We start from the raw sequence: 22412 nt of genomic DNA, 5'->3' as shown, positions 1-22412 counted from the left end.
TGCCTTGCGCTTGCGGCATATTAGCTCCTGAATCTCCAGGTCGTTCTCGTCAAACCACTCTTGGTGTTTCCTGACCAAGTGACCGAGCGTCTCTTCGCAGGTGCTGATTATGGAAGCCTTGAGGGTTGATCAGGCGCTGTGGACACTTTAGGTCACTGGGAGTCATCAGGTTGGTAGCGAGGCGTTGGCTGAATAGGGATCTTTGAGTGCACTGGCGTTGATTTAACATAAAAACATAAGAACATAAGAAATAGTAGCAGGAGTAGACCATACGGCCCCTCGAACCTGCTCCGCCATTTAATATGATCATGGCTGATCCGATCATGGACTCAGGTCCACTTCCCTGCCCGCTCCCCATAACCCCTTATTCCCTTATCTTTTAACAAACTGTCTATTTCTGTCTTAAATTTATTCAATGTCACAGCTTCCACAGCTCTCTGAGGCAGCGAATTCCACAGATATACAACCCTCTGAGAGAAGAAATTTCTCCTAATCCCAGTTTTAAATGGGCGGCCCCTTATTCTAAGATTATGCCCTCTAGTTCTAGTCTCCCCTTCACTGGAAACATCCTATCTGCATCAACTTGTCAAGCCCCCTCATAATCTTATATGTTTCTATAAGATCACCTCTCATTCTTCTGAATTCCAATGAGTAGAGGCCCAACCTACTCAACCTTCCCTCATAAGTCAACCCCCTCATCTCCAGAATCAACCTAGTGAACCTTCTCTGAACTGCCTCCAAAGCAAGTATATCCCTTCGTAAATATGGAAACCAAAACAGCATGCAGTATTCCAGGTGTGGCCTCACCAATACCCTGTATAACTGTAGCAAGACTTCCCTGCTTTTATACTCCATCCCCTTTGCAATAAAGGCCAAGATTCCATTGCCCTTCCTGATTACTTGCTGTACCTGCATACTAACCTTTGTGTTTCATTCACCCCCAGGTCCCACTGTACTACAGCACTTTGCAATGTTTCTCCATTTAAATAATAACTTGCTCTTTGATTTTTTTTCTGCCAAAGTGCATGACCTCACACTTTCCAAGTTTATACTCCATCTGCCAAATTTTTGCCCACACACTTAGCCTATCTATGTCCTTTTGCAGATTTTTTGTGTCCTCCTCACACATTGCTTTTCCTCCCATCTTTGCATCATCAGCAAACTTGGCTACGTTACACTCGGTCCCTTCTTCCAAGTCGTTAATATAGATTGTAAATAGTTGGGGTCCCAGCACTGATCCCTGCGGCACCCCACTAATTATTGGTTTCCAACCAGAGAATTAACCATTTATCCTGACTCTCTGTTTTCTGTTCATTAGCCAATCCTCTACCCATGCTAATATATTACCCATGCTAATATATTACCCCCAACCCCGTGAACTTTTATCTTATGCAGTAACCTTTTATGTGGCACCTTGTAAAATGCCTTCTGGATGTTCAAATACACCACATCCACTGGTTCCCCTTTATCCACGCTCTTCGTTACATCCTCAAAGAATTCCAGCAAATTTGTCAAACATGACTTCCCCTTAATGCTGACTCTGCCTGACCGAATTTTGCTTTTCCAAATATCCTGCTACTGCTTCTTTAATAATGGACTCCAACATTTTCCAAACCACAGATGTTAGGCTAACTGGTCTATAGTTTCCTGCTTTTTTTCTGCCTCCTTTTTTAAATAGGGGAGTTACATTTGCAGTTTTCCAATCTGCTGGGACCTTCCCAGAATCCAGGAAATTTTGGTAAATTATAACCAATGCATCCATAATCCCTGCTGTTACTTCTCTTAAGACCATAGGATGCAAGCCATCAAGTCCAGGGGATTTATCTGCCTTTTGTCCCAGTATCTTACCGAGTACCACCTCCTTGGTGATTGTGATTGTATTAAATTCCTCCCCCTCTATAGCCCCTTGACTATCCACTGTTGGAATATTGTTAGCGTCCTCTACCATAAAGACTGATACAAAATATTTGTTCAAAAGTTTCTGCCATCTCCATGTTCCCCATTACTAATTCCCCGGTCTCATCCTCTAAGGGACCAATATTTACTTTAGCCATTCTTTTCCTTTTTATATACCTAAAGAAACTCTTGCTATCTGTTTTCATATTTCATGCTAGTTTAATTTTATAGGGCTCAATTTTGCCCAAGCCCATTTTCTGGCATATTGCCAGAGTTGCACCGGTTATTTAGGTCCATAAATGCGGCAGAAAAACATGTCCGAGTTGGCAATCGAGAGGCCTCCAGACTGGGACCGGAATCTCAAGCGGGCGCAGCTAGATATCCAGGGTAAACATAGAGTAAGGAAAGAATGGGATGGTTTTTGGTCACTTTTAAGTGCTTGTAATTAGTTATTCATGGAAATTATAGTCATACAGAAAACTGTGGACTGATGTCAATTCACTGTTATTCATTCATGTTATGTAGGTTTGGATGACCATGTAGGGCCAAAGAATTCCAATGTGATGTGATGATATAGGATGGGTACTGGATTAAAGGACTTGTAATTTTTTTAAAGGTGGGGTTAAATGATGATGAAGGGAGATTGTTAAACAGTTGCAAACACTTTATTGATAAGTTGAGTTTGGATTCGTGCTTCTGCCTTCACTGAGGAGGTATCTGAGTAATGGTCCTCCTGATACTCCATGTTCTTTTACCTCCAAAACAGCTATGGCACTTCCAGAGGCATCTCCATGCTTAGGTCTTTCTAGATAAAACAGTTGCTCCCTCCCCCGCCGATCCTCTCCAGTCCCCGAGTTGAGTGCCGGTCCCGGTCTGCTGTGGCCCCAAGTGAGTGCCAGTCAGTGCGCTCCCTCCCCTGTCGACCCTCTCTGGTCCCCGAGTGAGTTCCCCTAGCCCAGGCCGAATGGCCTCCGATTTACTTACCTGCGCTGATTTCTTGAACTCTCCGCAAGGGTTTTCTCAAGAGGCCACGTACGCTGGCCTAAGCAGAAAAGGAGTAACTATCAGCTGGCCAAAGTTCACTAAATAGCCAGAATTGGCGTAGATGGTTGGTTCCGCCCTCTTTGGATGAAAAAAAAACGTACCTAAAAAAAACTTAACTAAATGAGTATTTTTAAGTTAGGCCAGAAAAAGCAACCTGCTCCAAAAAAGCTGCGCAAACCATTGAGGAAAATTGAGCCCATAGTCTAAATTCCCTTTCTCAATCATTTTTTTAGTCATCCTTCACTGCCTTTTAAAAGCTTCCCAATCTTCTGTCCTCCCACTAGTTTTGGCCACTTTGTATGCCCTTTTTTTTAATCGGATGCCGTCCTTTTTTTTTTAGTTAGCCACAGATGGCTATCTTTTCTCTTACACCCTTTCCTCCTCACTGGAATATATTTTTCTTGAGAGTTGTGAAATGTCTCCTTAAATGTACACCATTGTTCATCAACCGTCTTACACTTTAATCTATTTTCCCAGTCCACTTTAGCCAACTCTGCCCTCATACCTTCATAATCTCCTTTATTTAAGCTTTGTACGGTGGGGCATTGTTTCTGTTGTCATCACTGTTTTGGGGCAGAACGATGGCAAATGGAATTTAATTCGGAGAAGTGTGAGGTAATGCACTTGGGGAGGGCTAATAAGGAAAGGATGTAGACATTAAACGGTAGGCCTCTTAAAAGTGTAGATGAACAAAGGGACCTTGGAATGCTTGTCCACAGATCCCTGAAAGTAGCAGGTCAGGTGGATAAGGTGGTTAAGAAGGCTTATGGAATGCTTGCTTTTATTGGCCGAGGCATAGAATACAAGAGCAGGGAGGTTATGCTTAAATTGTATAATACACTGGTTAGGCCACAGGTGGAATACTGTGTGCAGTTCTGGTCACCGTATTATAGGAAGGACGTGATTGCACTGGAGAGGGTGCAGAGATTTACAAGGATGCTGCATGGAATGGAGAATCTTAGCTATGAGGACAGATTGGTTAGGCTGGGTTTATCCTCCTTGGAATAGAGGAGGCTGAGGGGAAACGTGATTGAGGTGTATAAAATTTTGAGGGGCCTAGATATAATGGATAGTAACAGCCTATTTCCCTTGGTGGAGGGGTCAATTATGAGGGGGCATATGTTTAAGGTGGAAGATTTAGAGGGGATTTAAATACTAAATAGCCAGAGGGTTGTGGGGATCTGGAACTCACTGCCTGGAAGGTTGATGGAGGCAGAAACCCTCACCACATTTAAAAGGTGCTTGGATGGGCACCTGAAGTATTGTAACCTGCAGGGTTATGGACCTAGAGCTGGTAATTGGGATTGACTGGATAACCTCATGTTGGCTGGCGCAGACACGATGGTAAGTACATCATGGAATCTAATATGGCCAGAGTGATTTCCTTGACTAGTTTCGATCACCTGGATGGGTCGGAGAGAAATTTTTCCAGATTATTTTCTCCAATTGGCCTGGGTTTTTATCTGTTTTTTTGCCTCTCCCAGGAGATCGCATGGCTCCGGGTATTGTGGAGTGTAAAATGTTGCGATACATGGGATCATCATCATAGGCAGTCCCTTGAAACGAGGATGACTTGCTTCCACATCAAAAAGGGATGAGTTCACAGGTGTTTCAATGAAGGACCTAATATTCTGGATCCCGAACTACATGTTGAAGGGTGGAAGATGCCTGTGCGTGGATTTTTTTAACGTGTGGTGGTTGTTGCACACCAGCCACCACACGGGCTTGACAGAGCTAAGTCTTGGTCCAGTGGCAAGGATTAACCAAGACGACTGGAGACCAGCTCTGCTGCACGGACCTAGCACGCACACATATTGCAGTGTGGGCTGGCCCGTGCTGCCCCTGGGCCCTCGCCACTTCTCGGCCCCGAACTCATGCCTCTCCTGGGCCCCGACCACATCCCTCTACGAACTCTCGTCGCTCCTTCATCCCGACCTCACCGCTCCTGTCTGATATAAACCAACCTCACAGTCACTGACACCCATCTTCTCCTGTCTGATATAAACCAACCCCTCGGGCCCAAAAAGATTAAACTCAGCCCGTTACTTGGATTGAACATGTCTCCAACCCCATGCCAAGAGAATTGCTGTACCAGACGGAGGGGCGACATTTGGGGACTCTTGATTCTCCACCAATTCCCATTTTCCTTCTTTCTGATGGAGAGGCCACTGAGTGTAATGTGTAAGCCAGTAAGAATTGTCAGCAAGGATTAATCAGCACTTTCTAATTAGAGATTTTATTCAGTGGAAATTTTCAGACACTGACTTGTAGCTTTTGTACCAAAGATCAATTTAAGATTGAAGTAACAATACATAGGGTATCGCAGTTGTGTGGGCGGACTGGTTGGGCTGGATACTCTTTACCTTTCCGCCATTGTTCATAGGTTTATATGTAACCTTCAGGGCTGCTGACCGAGGGCCGTGTGGCTCTTTGTCGGCCGGCGCAGACATGGTGGGCCGAAAAGGCCTCCTTCTGCGCTGTAAATTTCTATTTTTCTATGTCCACCTCTGCCCTGGCACTGGACCGTAGCAGCACATCCAAAGTGCGTTGCTTCTATCCAGTTACGGGTGTGATAGTGTTTCCTGCCTCTGTCCATTAACATGGTCAGGGACATCCCCAGGTGCAGGCCCATCCCCTGGTGGGGCCTTGTTCTAGCAGAAGGGGAAAGCAATTGGAGCACAGCTGTAGACCTCTGATATGTAGGTCTTTTGGCTGCTGATATTAGAGTCGAGAAATCTGAAGGTCAATAAACACTAAACATCCTGAGGGAGTTATAATTCGACATAGAATGAACAGCACAGGAACAGCCATTCAACCAAACTGGTGTATGATGGTGTTTATGCACCACACGAGCCTCCTCCCACTCTGCCTAGCTCCCTGCCCCTGTAGCCCCTTCTCCCTCACGTATGCATCAAGTCTCTTCTTAAATGTGTCAATGCGATCTGCGTCAATCACTCGATGGGGCAGCGAGTCATTCTTGCCACTCTCAGTTTTCAGCCTGTCCTCTGAACCCCTTGTCAGAGATCGAGAGGAAGGCCATGGTGTCATGTTACACTATGCGTCCAGTGAGTGGAATCTGAGGAAAATTAGGTGAGGGGCTGTCCATTCACCTTCCCTATTCGGAACTCCACCCCAAGCCCTGTTCATTCTCAGGACCATGGTAAGGTTGCTCAGGGTTTAACTTGCCAATTCCTTTAATGGTCTGGAATTCCTCAATTAGATTCCCCCCTCTCTTCTCCAGTGTAAACCAGCTCCTCTCCTGCAGTCTCATCTTGTTGCTCAGGTATCTGGTTCCAGGTATCAAGACCCTTTGCTGTCCCTTTCCCAGAGCCATCATATCCTTCCTGTGATTATGGTGCCCAGAAAGGCACACAGTACCCTAGAAAGCAATGAACCGATGCTCAACAAGCTGCCCACCAATTCCCTCAAATTATTTTCCTGCGTCATTTAATGTGCCGCCTGATGTTTACTCCTTCCCTACTGTCATTACTTTGACACCGAATTTGATTTGCCATTTCTCAGACCAAAATCCTACATCATCTAGATCCCTCTGAACCGATGCAGCCAGCTCGGGATTGTTTCCAACACTTCAACCTGGAGTCATCTGCAATCTCACTCCCTGTCGTACCAGCGCAGGTCCATGTCACTCAGACTCCTTTGATCCAGCCAGTTGTGAAACTATTTCAGTACCTGCCAACTTGTGATGCATCCTAGAAGGTCTCACTATGTCAAGGATGTTATACAAGTCTGTTGTTAAAAGCAAGGCCATTGGGGAGGGGAGTGTTCGACAATCCGGCTTCTACAGTAACGTCAACCATCCTCCAACAAGATCCCGACTCTCATGGGTCAAATCCACTGCTCCTTCTTATAAGAACATAAGAAATAGGAGCAGGAGTAGATCATACGGTTCCTCGAGCCTGCTCCGCCATTTAATACAATAATGGCTGATCCGATCATGGACTCAGGTCCACTTCCCCGCCCGCTCCCATAACCCCTTATTGTTGAAGGAACTATCTATTTCTCTCTTAAATTTATTCAATGTCCCAGCTTCCACAGCTCTCTGAGACAGCGAATCCACAGATTTACAACCCTCCGAGAGAAAAAATTTCTCATCTCAGTTTTAAATGGGTGACCCCTTATTCTAAGATTATGCCCTCTAGTTCCAATCTCCCCTATCAGTGGAAACATCCTCTCTGCATCCATCTTGTCAAGCTCCCTCATAATCTTATACGTTAATCTTAATCTTCTCCCGGGCCTTCTCATTTGACTCTTCTCCCCATCCCATTTGCTGTAACCTGGCTGGATTTATTTGCTCTGAACACATTGAGTTATTTTTTCACCTGACCAAGATTTTAGAAATCTGGGTATCTGCAAATCTACAGCTGGGTACACCTAAATCTTAACTTCCTCCTCTGGCTGCCCTCAATTGCACTGTGCAACCTAACCTATTCCATGGCCCATTCGTGTACCAGTTTATCCTATTACCATGCTGCTTAAAGGCCACTATTCTGCCAGTTTATTCCACCTCACTGCATTTTACCTTCCTACATAAATGTGCTCTTCCCATCCCTTCCCCCCTTCTCAAATTCTCCACAAGAAGCGACCACAACCATATTTCAATAAGTCTAAAACAAAAGAAATGGAACTAGCAAAATGAAAGACTCAAATGAAGGTGGAAAGAAGGTGATATACCTACATTTTCAGAAATATTTGACAACATCCTGTATAAATATTTATCTACTAAGGAATGATGGAGTAAGAGGCAAAATGAAATTGAAACATGCATTAAAAATAAGCAGCAGTCATAAATGGGACATTTCACAATGGAAAGGATTTAAGCGTGGGTTACCTTAGCGTTCAGTCTAGGTACCCTATGTTTAATATCAATGACAACTTTGCAGATAAAACCGGGAAGGGAGGGGCGATTGGTGTAGGGAGAGAGAGAGAGAGAAAACAAATAATGAGGAACAAGGAAGGTTCAATAGGACTGGACCTTCTGTATAATAGGTGTCAGATGTATTTCAATGTATAGAAGTGTAGAGCAATTTGTATAGGAACAAGGAACCAACAGGTTCCCAAGTTACGGGTAAGTAGTATAAAAATCATACAAGGATGCAAAAACATAGGGATCAAGGATAAATGAAAAAGCTTTGTATTGTAGTTTACAAGGAATTGGCTAGATCCCCAGCTGGTGTATGGTGTTCTATCCTGGTTACCTACTCGAACTTATTACCTGCCCTGAGAGGTAACGAGGAAACCAACAAGGATTCCAGCATCACTAATTTAGTGAGGAAAGATTAAGGAAATATTCTTCAATGTAATCCAAAGAGGTCTTCAATGTAATCCAATTGAAGTGGAAGAAAGGAATTGGGGGAAAAAAATCAGCAACTCTTTGACGAGCTCAAATCTGGATGCGGGGAGGATGCTTCCCCTGGCTGGGAAGTCTAGAACAAGGGGTCACAGGCTCAGGATACGGGGTAGGAAATTTAGGACTGAGATGAGAATTTTTTTCAGAGGGTGGTGAACCTGTGGAATTCTCTACCACAGAAGGCTGTGGAGGCCAAGTCACTGAATATATTTAAGAGGGAGATAGATAGATTTCTAGAAACAAAATACATCAAAGGGTATGGGGAAAAAGCGGGAATATGGTGTTGAGATAAAGGATCAGCCATGATCATGTTGAATGGTGGTGCAGGCTCGAAGGGCTGAATGGCCTACTACTGACAATTAAATGCAGTGTTATGTAGAATCATTGCCCAAAGCATTCTCATACACTGGAAGGCACGTCTGTGAAGCGCATTGTGATCCCGGACAACCATGTTTGCAGTAAGTGCCTGCATCTCTAGGAACTTCAGCTCAGATGTTGTTGAGCTGGAGTCTGAGGTACAGACATTGCGGGGCATCAGGGAAGGGGTGGGTGGGGGGGGGCGGGGTTAGAAGAGTTACCTGGACACTTTGATCCAGGAGGCAGTCACACCTCTTAGGTTAAGTAGTGGTACAGGTCTGGTTCGTAGTCAGGGACAGGAGGGCTTAATTTCAACTCAAGCAGGTAAGGGACCCCAGGTGCAGTGCTGGAGGAGCCTCAGCCTTTGCCATTCTCCAACAGGTATGAGGTTTTTGCTGTCTGTGTGGATAAGGGGAAAGTCTGCAAGATGGATGAGCAGGCTAACCATGGCACCAAGGTGCAGGAGTCCATTCAAGGGGTGGTGTGTAAGTAAAAGGGAATATAGTTGTGGTAGGGGACAGTATAGTCAGAGGGATAGATACTGTTCTCTGCAGCCACGACCAGGAGTTCCGAAGGTTGTGTTGCCTGCCTGGGGCCAGGGTTAAAGACATCTCCTCATGGCTAGAGAAGAACTTGGTAGTGGAAAGGGGAGGATCCAGTTGTTGTGATCCATGTAGCAACCAACGACATAGGTAGAACTCAGAAAGAGGTTCTACTGAGTTTGAGGAGTTGGGGTCCAAATTGAAAAAACAGAACCTCAAAAGGTAATAATCGCTGGATTGGCATAGGGATAAGTAGATTAGGTCAAATATGTGTCTCAGTGGTGTGGGAGGCAGAAGTTTTGCTTCATGGGGCACTGGTACCAGTACTGGGGAAAGAGGGAGCTGTTCCGTTGGGATGGGCTTCACTTGAACCGGGCTGGAACCAGTGTCCTGGTGAATCAAATAACTAGGGCAGTAGACAGGGCTTTAAACTAATGAGAGAGTAAATTTAAAAGCAGCAAGAGAAATGCCAAGGCTCTAGAGCAGAGCAGAGTTTTGGGTAAAAATAAGCAGAGTGGGTCAGGAAGGGACAGAGAGTAACAAAGATACTAGGGCATCAGTGACTAAGGTGACAGTGCAGGCAGCTCTTTCTCACACACATGAACAGTGGAAACCCAGCCTGACAGTGAGGATGTGAGGAGTGCATCTATGGCAGGCAGCAGGACAGAAAGTAGACATTTCAAATTTGGTCATTTTGTTTCGGCGCGTTGAGTTCTCCAGAACCATGTTGAAGGTTATCGAGAGATACATTGTCGCTCCCTCAGATACATCAGGATCCGGGCTCTGTGACATTCTGTTGACTGCACAGGCACTTAACTCGGTTCCAATAGACTGAGAACAATTATTGTATAACTCAGGTACTTGTGGTTATAATCCAGAAAGCGATTCAGAATTTTACAGGTAGTCCTATGGGAGTGGAAGATATAAACCTCGACTGTATCAAGCGGGTGATCCTATTCATGGACCAGTGCTGGGTTTGAGTTGTGTCTGGATGCTGATAACTTTCTATAGAATCGTCCTACACACCTGGTGTGGGGAATCTGAGTGCCGCTGTACTGCAGTGAGGTCAGACAAGGACACTGTTTGTATCACGGTTTCCTCTCTCCAAATACTTTACTTTATTATAAACATATACATTCATTACAACTTTATTTTATATTTTCCCCATCTGTTGTCCATATCATAACTAATATTTTTCTGGTATTATTATTCTCAAAGCAAAATACTTCATTGAGCCAGTATAAATGTGATATTTCTTCCACCCAGAACGCAAGGAAAAGTGCAGGCAGCTCCTTCTCGCACACAATAAGAACATTATCACTCACAGAGCGCAGAGACACAGAACTGGCCTCAATCCGGTTATCACAGGCAGCAGAAGCTGTCAATCTAACAGTGATCCAAAGTGGCTGAGTTACATTGTGAATCTTACAGCCACATGGAGCGGTAGGATCAAATGCTGTTTCACCATTGAAACAAGTCATTGGATATATTCAAGAGGGAGTTAGATATGGCCCTTACTGCTAAGGGGATCAAGGGGTATGGAGAGAAAGCAGGAAAGGGGTACTGAGGGAATGATCAGCCATGATCTTATTGAATGGTGGTGCAGGCTCGAAGGGCTGAATGGCCTACTCCTGCACCTATTTTCTATGTTTCTATGACATCAAGGAAAAATAGAAAAAAAGTTAGTTAAAGGCACTATTTCTGAATGCACAAAACATTTTCAAAGTAGATTAATAGTGCAGATCTAATAGCCATTACGGATACGTAGTTGCAAAGTGACCAAGGTTGGGAACTAAATATTCCAGGATACTTAACTTTTAGAAGAGATAGGCAAAATGGAAAAGGGGACAGGGTAGCCCTGATAATAAAGGATGGGATAAAGACAGTAGGGAGAAATGCTCTTAGCTCGGAAAATCATGAAGTAGCATCAGTTTGGGTGGAGCAAAGAAACAGAAGTGGGGCTGAAAACATTGGTGGGAGTTGTTTATAGGCCCCAAAACAGTAATGTACAACAGAGTATAAATCAGGAAATTAGAGGTGCATGTAACAACGGTAATACAGTAATCACGGGGAACTTTAATCTACATATAGACTGGGCAAACCAAATTTGCAGTAATAGTGTGAAGGACGAATTCATGGAATATATACAAGATGGTTTTCTACCTTGTAGTAAAAGGGCCTTTAGGGAAGAGTGATCATAACATGATAGAATTTTATATTAAGTTTATATTAAGTTTGAAAGTGACTTAGTTAAATCAAAACTAGGGTCTTAAATCTAAACAAAGCAAACTATGTAGGTATGAGGGGTGAGTTGGCTAGCATTTAAAGAATTAATACATAATTTACAACATACATTCCTTTAAGGCACAATAACCCCACAGGAATAGTGGTCCAACCGTGGATAACAAGAAGTTAAAGACAGTGTTAGATCAAAGAAACTTATAATGTTGCCAAAAAGAGCAGTAAACCTGAGGATTGGGAGGATTTTAGAATTCAGCAAAGGAGGACCAAGAATTTGATAAAGGGAAAATAGAATATTAAAAGCTTCTATAGGCATGTAAAAAGGAAAAGATTAGTGAAAGTAAATGTGGGTTCCTTACAGGCTAAGACATGAGAAATTATAAATGGGGAATAAGGAAATGGCAGAAAAATTAATACTTGTCTGGCATCACGGAAGACGCAAAAAAACTCCTGGAAATAGTGGAAAACCAAGGTACTAGCAAGAATGAGAAAATGAGTATTAGTAAAAAAAATAGTATTGGAGAAATTAATGGGACTGAAAGCCAATAAATCTGCATGACCTGATGGCCTACATTCAAGGGTTTTGAAAGAGGTGGTTATAGTGGATGCATGGTTATCTTCCAAAATGCCAGATTCTACAACAGTTCCCATGGATTGGAAGGTAGCAAATGTAACCCCGCTATTTAGGAAAGGAGGGGGAAGAAAATCCAGTTATATATCAGTAGTAGGTAAAATGTTAGAATCTGTTTAAGGACATGGTAACAGGGCGCTTAGCAAATAATAATAGGATTGGGCAGAGTCAACACAGATTTATGAAAGGGAAATCATGTTTAACAAATCTGTTGGTGAGTTTTTTGAGATTGTAACTGACGGAATAGATAAGGGTAGTGTATTTGGATTTTCAGAAGGCATTCGATAAGGTCATTAAATAAAATTAGGGCTCATGGGATTGGGATAATATGGATCGAGGATTGGTTAACGGACAGAAAACAGAGTAGGAATAAACGGGTCATTTTCAGTTTGTAACTAGTGAGGTACCGCAAGAATCAGTGCTTGGGCCCCAGCTATTCACAATCTGTATCAATGGCCAAATGCAATATACCCATATTTGCTGATGATACCATCATCATAGGCAGTCCCTCAGAATCGAGGAAGACTTGCTTCCACTCTTAGCAGGAGTTGTTAGGTGGCTGTACAGTCCAATACGAGAACCAGTCTCTGTCACAGGTGGGATAGACAGTGATTGAGGGGAAGGGTGGGTGGGGAGCCTGGTTTGCCACACGCTCCTTCCGCTGCCTGCGCTTGATTTCTGCATGCTCTCGGCGACGATACTCGAGGAGCTCAGCACCCTCCCGGATGCACTTCCTTCACTTAGGGCAGTCTTTGGCCAGGTGTCGGTGGGGATGTTGCACTTTATCAGGGAGGCTTTGAGGGTGTCCTTGTAATATTTCCTCTGCCCACCTTTGGCCCGTTTGCCATGGACAAGTTCCGAGTAGAGCGCTTGCTTTGGGAGTCTCATGTCTGGCATGCAAACAATGTGGCCCACCCAGCAGAGCTGATCAAGTGTGGTCAGTGCTTCAATGCTGGCCTGGACAAGGATGCTAATGTGTGTGCGTCTATCCTCCCAGGGGATTTGTAGGATCTTGCGGAGACTTCGCTGGTGGTATTTCTCCAGCGACTTGAGGTATCTACTGACATAGTCCACGTCTCAGCCATACAGGAGGGCGGGTACTACTACGGCCCTGTAGACCATGAGCTTGGTGAGAGTTTTGAGGGTCTGGTCTTCAAACACTCTTTTCCTCAGGTGGCCGAAGGCTGCACTGGCACACTGGAGGTAGTGTTGGATCTCGTATTGCTCTTATTGATAGGAGGCTCCCGAGAGAAGGGAAGTGGTCTATGTTGTCCAGGGCTGCGCCGTGGATCTTGATGTGTGGGGGGCAGTGCTGTGCGGCGAGGACAGGCTGGTGGAGGACCTTTGTCTTACTGATGTTTAGCGTAAGGCCTATGCTTTCATACACCTCGGTAAACACGTTGACTATGTCCTGGAGTTCAGCCTGTATGTGCGTACAGACGCAGGCATCGTCCACGTACTGTAGCTTGATGACCGAGGTTGGAGTCAGCGAAGTTTGAACAGCTTCCCACTGGTTCGGTAGTTTAGTTCCACTCCAGTGGGGAGCTCGTCAACTGTGAAGTGGAGCATGCTATCGAGGAAGATTAAGAAGCGGGTTGGGGCGATGACACAGCCCTGCTTGGTCCAGACGTGGATTGGGTCTGTGATGGATCCGTTGGCAAAGATCACGGCCTGCATGTCATCGTGGAGCAGGCGGAGGCTGGTGATGTACTTTTGGAGGCATCTGAAACCGAGGAGGATGCTCCATAGACCCTCGCGGTTGACAGTGACAAAGGCATTTGTACGGTTGAAGGCGGCCATGTACAAGGGCTGGCGCTATTCCCTGCAGCTGTTGCGCTGCAAAAATCATGTCCGTTGTGCCCCGGAGGGGATGAAATCCGCACTGCGATTCTGGGAGGAGCTCCTCGGCCACGGGGAGAAGACGGTTGAGGAGGATTCTAGCGATGATTTTCCCAGTGGCTGATAGTTGGGAGATTCCTCTATAGTTGCCGCAGTCGGACTTGTCCCCTTTTTTAAAGATGGTCACGATCACTGCATCTCTAATATCCCCCGGCATGCTCTCCTCCCTCCAGATGAGAGAGATGAGGTTGTGTATTCGCGCCAGCAGTGCCTCTCCGCCATACTTCAGTGCCTCAGCAGGAATTCCATCCGCTCCTGTAGCCTTGTTTTTTTAGCTGTCTTTTGGCTTTTTCTACCTCGTGCAGTGTTGGGGTCTCACCGAGGTGGTGGTGGGTAGCATGCTGTGGAATGGAGTCGAGAACACTCGAATCAAAGGCAGAGTCTCGATTGAGATCATCTTCGAAGTGCTCCTTCCAGCGGGCCCTGACTGCCTCAGTGTCCTTGATGAGTGTTTCCCCGTTCTTAGCCAGGAGTGGGGTGGGGCCTTGTGAGTTTGGTCCGTATGTGGCCTTGACTGCGATGAAGAATCCTCGCACATCATGGCTGTCGGCCAGCTGCTGTATCTCCTGTGCTTTCTCCATTCACCACCTGTTCTTTAGGTCCCGGGTCTTTTGTTGTACCTTCACCTTTAGCCATCTATAATGCTGCTTTGCTGCTCCAGAGTCGGGTTGCTGTTTAAGGCTTAGAAATGCCCTGCGCTTGCAATCTATTAGCTCTTGAATCTCCTGATCATTCTCATCAAACCAGTCCTGGTGCTTCCTGATTGAGTCACCAAGCGTCTCTTTGCAGGCATGGGTTATGGAGGCCTGGATGGCAGACCAAGCGCTGAGGACATTCTGCATATCAGGATCAAGGCACGCCAGGTTAGCTGTGAGGTGCTGACTGTAAAGGGCTCTCTTAGCTGGGTCCGTAAATGCACCGGCATTGACTTTTTTGCAACACTGCTTCTGCTGCCCCCTTCGCTTTGGGGCTATGTTGATGTCAATGATGGATCGGATTAGGCGGTGGTCCGTCCAGCAGTCGTCAGCTCCTATCATGACACAGGTGATGCACACATCCTTGCGATCCCTGGCTCGGACGATGACATAGTCAAGCAGATGCCAGTATTTGGAGCGAGGGTGTTGCCATGATGTCTTGTATTTGTCCCTCTGTCAGAATAAAATGTAGGTAATGACAAATTCATGCTCTAGACATTTTGTCAGGAGTAGGGTACCACTGGAGTTAGCTTTCCCTACCCCCTCTCTGCCAATCACACCTGCCCAGAGGTCTGTGCCCTTGCCGACCTTGGTGTTGAAGTCGCCGAGGATCAGTTTGTCGCCTGTGAGGACGCAGGTCAGTGATTTTGAGGTTGGAGTAAAAAGCCTCTTTGGCCTCATTTGTTGCATCGAGTGTTGGGGCGTAAGCACTGAATACTGTGGCGCACTGGTTCTGGGATAGGGCGAGTTGAAACATCATGAGGTGTTTGTTAGCCCTGCAGGGGGAGTCTTTGAGGCGGTCGACCAGCTTCTTTTTGATGATACAAAGCTACATGGGGATGGAAGTTGTGAGGATGATGCAAAGAGGCTTCATGGGGATATAGACAGGCAAAGTGAGTGCACACGAATATGGCAAATGGAATACAATGAGGAGAAATGTGAAGTTATCCACTTGGATAGGAAAAATAGAAAAGTAGGGTATTTTTTTAAATGGTGAGAGAATAGGAAATGTTGGTGTTCAGAAGGACCTGGGAGTCCTTGGACACCAATCATTGAAAGGCAATATACAGGTACAGCAAGCAATTAAGAAAGCAAATGGTATGTTGGCCTTTATTACCAGATGATTTGAGTACAAGAGTAAAGACGTCTTACTGCAATTATATAGGGCCCTGGTAAGACCACACCGGGAACATTGTGTACAGTTTTGGTTTCCTCACCTAAGTAAGGATATATTTGCCATAGAGGGAGTATAACGAAGGTTCACCAGACTGGTTCTTATGATAGGGGAGATTGAGTAGACGAGGCCTATATTCTCTCGCGTTTAGAAGAATGAGAGGTGATCTCATTGAAACATACAAAATTCTTACAGGGTAGATACAGGGAGGATGTTTCCTCTGGCTGGGGAGTCTGGAATCAGGGATCAGCCATTTAGGACTGAGATGAGGAGAAATTTCTTCACTCAGAAGGCGGTGACTCTCCGGAATTCTCTACCCCAGAGGGGTGTGGAGGTTCAGTCGTTTATATTCAAGACAGATTTTTGGATATTAAGGGAATCAAGGTATATGTGGCTAGTGCAGGAAAGTGGAGTTGAGGTAGATGATGAGCCATGATCTTATTGAATGGCGGAGCAGACGCAAGGGGCCGAATGGCCCTTTCCTCCTATTTCTTATGTTCTTTGCATCTCCAAACGATGTGCAAGATAAACTCTCGAGGTTGTATTATTTGGCGACCAGATGGAAGAGAATGAAAGGGCTAGAAAGTGCATCACAAGCCTTTCTTTTAATAATGCACTTCTATAATCAAACTTAATGTTAGCAGTCAGGCAATAATCGTACTACAAAACACCATACGCAACCATACCGTCAAAAAGATGAGCCCACAAATATGCATCTAATCCTAAAATTAAGCTCAGACACAGTGTGTTTTTACTTTTATTTATGGAAAATTGAAGTGACTCTTCATCAGAGTCTAGGCTCAATACAAGTACTTTAACAATAAAGTAACCATGAAATGATCATTAATTCCAAAACAATTCTGGTTTCAGAGGCAGTAAACAAAAATACACAAGAACATGGTACTGTGATTAGCACTACGCACCACTATTAAAGATTTCTTTTACATTAAAATCAGTTAATAGAAACAAGATCTAGTAGTGACGCTGGAAACGGGGGCCGCTGGACGGTCTCTGCACTCGGTCTTCGTCACCAAAGCTGCCCGTTCCTTGCATGCCACCTCCTCCCATCATCTGGACGGTGCGGTTCATCGATTGAACACCATCCTGCTGGCCCCCCCCTTGCACAAATCCTCCATGCCTGTGGAGAAAGCACATTTGTCTCTTTAATTCTGTGGCGCCAAACACAAACAAGCCAAAGTAGGTCCACAGAGACAGTGTTATGAGCCCCAGAAATTAGACCCAGGACAAGGCAATCAATACATTTAGCAGAACCATCAATACTCAAGCTGCAGGTTCACACAGACCTCAAATTAAAAATTATTTTCTACATTTCACAAAGATCTGAGATGAGAAGAAAAAGAATGAAATCTCACCAAATCTCTTCCTATTTAACTTCAACCATGTCAAAATAATGACCAGGTGCAGTACAAATATATTACAGAACAGGAAAATTAAAGGATGAGAAAAGGCAATTTAACCCATTGAAGTGCAACCCTCTAGAACCCCTAACACTCCTACCAGTGTCCAGTCTCATTTTGTTTTTAAGACTGCCTCACTATTCAACATTTTTAAATAATCATTTAAAAAAAAATGAACACATTACACCATCAAACTTCATTTAAAGAACAGAGCACATAAATTAACAGGTTATAAATGTAATTTTTTTTTTAATACTGAAAAGTTACCGTAGGGAAATATGTTCCTGCACAGGAAACCCGAGCCTCAATCTTGTACAGAATTAAATAGAAATTACAGCACAGAAAGAGACCGTCTGGCCCAACCAGTTCACTTGTTCATCCTCCACATGGAGCAGAGGTCCCAATCTCATGTGCCCACCCTGTTCCCAGGTCCTTTCTTGCAACCACCTATCTAACCTATTCTTAAATGTTGACACAGGCTAATTCAATCACTAACTCTAGTACAGCCTCAGTGTTTCTCTTACTTTGTATCTTATATCTATGACCCCTTGTTCTAGACCCCTCGAGCACTAGAAATGATCTGTTTCTATATACACTGACTCATCACTTCATAAATGCCTATATCAAATCATCCCTTATGTTCGGTTCTAAACAAAAGCAGTCCCAATTTTTCCGCTCTCTCTTATTTGTATTTCCTTACATCAGGCAATATCCCAGCAAATCAGCATTATAGCCTATCTATTGCTTCAACGTCTACTTTTTTTACCCATTCCACCATCTCATCAATGTCCAATGCAGCTTCCTTTGGTCCTCAGAATTATTTACTACTCCCTATTTTATCATCTTCAAATTTGGACAGCACTCCCTCTAGCCCTATGATCCAAATCACTGATCTACAGTGAACAAAAATGGTCTCAGAACAGAACCCTGGGGGACTTCCAAACCCACATCCAACCCCTCCGAGAAGCTGCCCTCACCACCTCCTCCATCTTCCCTCCTTCTTAAACCAGTTTTTAATTCAAATTGCTGAATCCCGATGAGCACAAATATAATTATGTTTGATCATATGCTACGATCTCCCTTAGTTGCTTTGAAGTCTATGCAAATACAGTTGAGTGGTTGGCCACTTGTTTCTCAGTAAATGAGCAAAACAGAATGGATAACGGCACTGACTTCATTCACTAATGCCAGCAGCAGAGGACTATACTGACCTCCACTCTCCATATTTACATCAGTCATAAGTTGTTCCAAGAATGCCAACTGAACTCAGCTGCTCTGGTAAAATGAGAAGGATTGGGATCAACCTTTTCACAAAAGGTAGTTAATGATCAATTCCATTTTAATTTACTTCTCACCAAGTAACCCTCATTTAAAAAACAAGTCATGTTCAGTTGCAGGATGCGAGTTTCATCCACCACTCATCTACAGACAGCTGCTGAAACCGTTCAAGCAGAAGTTAAAATGTAACTGTATGGATATGCAAATAACATTGTAAATTTAAAATTAGCCCAAGATTGTCCTCTGCTTTTAAAATGCTTTGTATGAATGGTGGCCAAGCAGAAAAATGAGAGATTATTGACTACCTTAAACCATCACCTCACTTCAATAAACATTTCCCCCACAAAATGTGATGTTGCCTAGAAAATGTGAATTAATTCACAATATTTCTTCTGCAAGTACACTGGAAGTATTATAGACTATACAAGTCACATGACAAAGCTAGTCATGCTTCACAAGCTATTTCGCCATAAATCAAAATGCATAATAAAGGTGTGCGTTTAAGTCTTAATCAAAATGATATTTAATTTTGAATGTGCCGTTCCCATTTTGCAAACAGACCCAAGAAATGATGATGGAAGACAGCTTGTATTAATGGAAGTACATACACATGCAGACAGTATCTGATTAAGAAGTTCAACAGTCAATTTAAATGAAAGGATTTGCTTTATAGGGAATGAATAAACATAGTTCTTGCCACAGAGACTTCCATTAAGAAGCTATCACAAAAAATGGCCAATTTTGAGATTTATTTACAGATGATGTCTACTAGGCCAATTTATGAAAGCGGTGTAATGCAAAATTCTGAAGTTGAGGTTCAACTAAAAAGTTGAACTCAGAAAGATGGAATGGAATAGCAGAACAGATCCCAGTTCTACAAGAACAATTTAAAGGTTTTTGGCTAAATGTCCATGCTGGCAAATGGAATTTCTTTTGATTTCTTGCTTCCAGAACAAAATAACCAAATGCACAGCACGGTTTCACCGCCAACAGATGCCTATAGATCAATCTCAGCACATTCCTAATGTGACTTCTTTCCTGCCCCTCCCCCCTAAAATCAGCCATCCTTATGGTACATGAATAAGCATGCCAATTTAGTGCCAAATTATGGGCCGTTTTGTCCGACACACCCACACTTGAGGTACTGCCCAAAAATAATTGATGATCTCTAAGAGCCAGCAAAGGTCACTTTCTAGCATTAAATTGGACTGGTTTCAAACCCAAGCCCTAGTGATTACTGCCTATAAATCCAATTCGCAGTATTATTATTAGGAAAGATACGCAGAACACATCAAATATTGTTTAACTAAACTATATTTGTGCTCAGCAGGATTCAGCAGCAGCCAACAGTTCCAAAGCCAATAAGCTTCTCACTTAACAAGACAGGTCTCTTCTTACCCAGCCATTCCTCCTTGTTGCATCATATGATCATGTCCAGACTGGGCAGGTATGCCCCTATCACCTCCTACAATAGCAGAATACTGGGTTATTCTCCACAAGAAACAGCCTTACTAATGACTAATCATTTTCATAAAAGATTAATAAATTAATTCAACAAAAACTCATGTCAAATGTATTCCTTGTTGTGGCTAAGTGTTTGCTCGTCACTACCTGTGCTATATTTCAACAACTGAACAGAAGTAAATTAGAACCAAAGTATCATCTCAAAAACACCCTATCCTCACTGAACAGAAAGGCTTGATAAATGCAGAAATTCAGTGCCCCAGAACTTGCACAAAGTCATTATGCTGTAAAGTGCCAAGCTTTTAAAGCTATTTGGGTCTCAGTAATGTCAACTTGGCTCAGTTGTGGCGTTGTTGCTGGAGTCAGGTGGCTACAGATTTGAATGCATAATCTAGGCTGAGACTTTAGCTCTAGGGGTGGAAGCTTTCAGAGAAATGAACCAAGACCCTGCCTGCCTGCTCGCTCAGCTGGGTGTAAAAAACTGGGTTCATCCAGTTCTGATAAAGGTCATCGACCTGAAATGCTAATTCTTTTTCTCTCTCCATAGCTGCTGCCTGACCAGTATTTTGTTTTTATTAAAATATATTTTAGCTGTACATGCTGCAAATGTAGTTATCTCAAGGGATTAGATTACTGATTGCAATCATCAAAATCTCCATTGTATTTTTATTTGTTAAGTCTGCCACAAATGAGGAAGTGCTCTGCTATTTAAAAATCAAAGTTTGTGTTGCGGTACAGTGTGTGGTTGTACAACTGCACACTAATACAATCTTCAGTTACATTTTTAAAAGTACAAAAGAATCCCTAGTAATGAACAATAAAGCGTGTTTGTTATTGAGTTCAAGTAGAGTTTGCACATACAGCAAATATAAAAGCAAGATTCCAAATCTGCTTCCAACAAGAAGCCAGAAGAAGAAAATCACTTAAAACTGAAAATTAAGTTTAGAGAAATATCAAAATGAAGAAATTTCAACACTACAGGAACTTTCCATCCCATCAACGGGATTAGATGGCCTGATACAACATACAGTACACCCCAATCAGCTTTAAACTAATAGCTAATTATTCATTGTACTGCCCACATCAGTGAAGCAGGCCTATGGAAGAAGCAGGCCAGTCAATGTTATGGGCAGTAATTTGATTTTGCATGGAGTACACTATGAAGAGATCATGGGATAGATCCCACCATAAATCCATAGCCATGCTAACTGAGTGGGCAAAGAGTGACCCCACAGGCTCACAACACCACATGGCTGCTCTTCAATTCCAACATTTCAACAGTTCTGCTGACATAATCAACAATTCAGTCATACAGACATCATCTATCTAATCCATTTCTCCACAATATGCTGCAATTTGGATAATGTGTCTAACCATGAGATGTTTGAATCTCCTACCAATTGCCAGGACTTGGGAAGCAAGTGGTAATTAATGTTAGTTAACTTTAATTGAGTACCATTTTTGTCAGTCTAACAAAACTAAATGTACATTCATGTTTAATGCTAGACTTGTCAACAAAAAAAGTGATCTCCCATGTTGCTTACAGTGAGTTGGAAGGATATCAGAAGTTTGGGAGAGATGTGGTGAGACAGCAAGGTAAGTAGATAGTAATATTTTTTGATTCCCATAACCCAATTAAAGATGGTTTCTTTACTATGGGCATATTTGAACTTTGGCATGCACCATACACAAGACATATTAAAACACAAACAGGTTCAAGTATTCAACAAGATTAGAAAGCTTGGCATTCAAAAGCAATAGGCCATTTCAAATAGACAATTGAAACGGTAAAATCTTGCGGAATCCTGGACGGTCAGGGGAACAAATTTAAATTTTGACTAAAGAGGTTTCAAAAACTGTACACTCCAGTGGAAAAAACATGACTTAATAGTTAACATAGAGCTGGCCAAGATGTAGTCTTGTTGCAATATTCCATCATCAGGTAAACCATGCAAAGACAGAGTTTGTAATTTACATCAAGTCCATATTACCTGAATTAACTGCATCGAAGTAACCCTAACCCTAAGTAAGCCAGCACCTTGCAATTACTCGCTTGTCAGCGACATAGTTGAAATGTTTATACAGGCATTTAGAAAAGATAAAATGCTGATCTTGATCACATCTAGTTTTAAGAAAGAATGACTAGACTAATCAATCACAGGATTGGAAACTTAAAACCACTGTTGACTTCTTTTCATTACAAGCTCCTCTCTCCTAACAGGTTACCTTGCCAACGGTCATGGTCTCTTCCCATCATTCCTCCATCCACGTTACCCTGCCAGGAGCGTTCTGGATGATCCATCTTCCGCCCATGGTCACTGCTCCAATCCCTATCTCTATTCAAACAAAAGTAATACATTTTACAATGTAAATGAGTCAACGTGTAAACATATTTCCATGAAAGA

The 22412-nt window shown here is 43.4% G+C and overlaps 1 protein-coding gene and 1 non-coding gene across 5 annotated transcripts in view; both read right to left on the bottom strand.

Moving 5' to 3' along the window:
* Window positions 1–16591: 16591 nt before the first annotated feature.
* Window positions 16592–22412, bottom strand: part of LOC139228735 (scaffold attachment factor B1-like) — a 70329-nt gene continuing 64508 nt past the window's right edge. For 2 of the 4 annotated variants that reach the window (XM_070860041.1, XM_070860043.1), the window contains exons 21-23: window positions 22234–22343; window positions 19942–20008; window positions 16592–16985 (exon numbers count right to left, since the gene is read on the bottom strand). In XM_070860041.1, the coding sequence (XP_070716142.1) occupies window positions 16820–16985; window positions 19942–20008; window positions 22234–22343 (343 nt within the window). In that variant the 3' untranslated portion in view covers window positions 16592–16819. Of the gene's footprint in view, window positions 16986–18511; window positions 18536–19941; window positions 20009–22233; window positions 22344–22412 lie in introns of those variants that run through there. The other 2 variants (XM_070860044.1, XM_070860045.1) reach the window with 2 other exon arrangements.
* LOC139229552 (small nucleolar RNA SNORA42/SNORA80 family) lies at window positions 21075–21212 on the bottom strand. The gene has a single exon (XR_011587753.1). It is a non-coding gene; the product is annotated as a small nucleolar RNA SNORA42/SNORA80 family (small nucleolar RNA).

The sequence above is a fragment of the Pristiophorus japonicus genome, chromosome 18 (assembly GCF_044704955.1).
Source record: "Pristiophorus japonicus isolate sPriJap1 chromosome 18, sPriJap1.hap1, whole genome shotgun sequence".
Taxonomy (NCBI): Eukaryota; Metazoa; Chordata; class Chondrichthyes; family Pristiophoridae; genus Pristiophorus; species Pristiophorus japonicus.
Note: the sequence above shows the minus strand (reverse complement) of the source record. Positions and strands in the feature narration are given on the sequence as shown.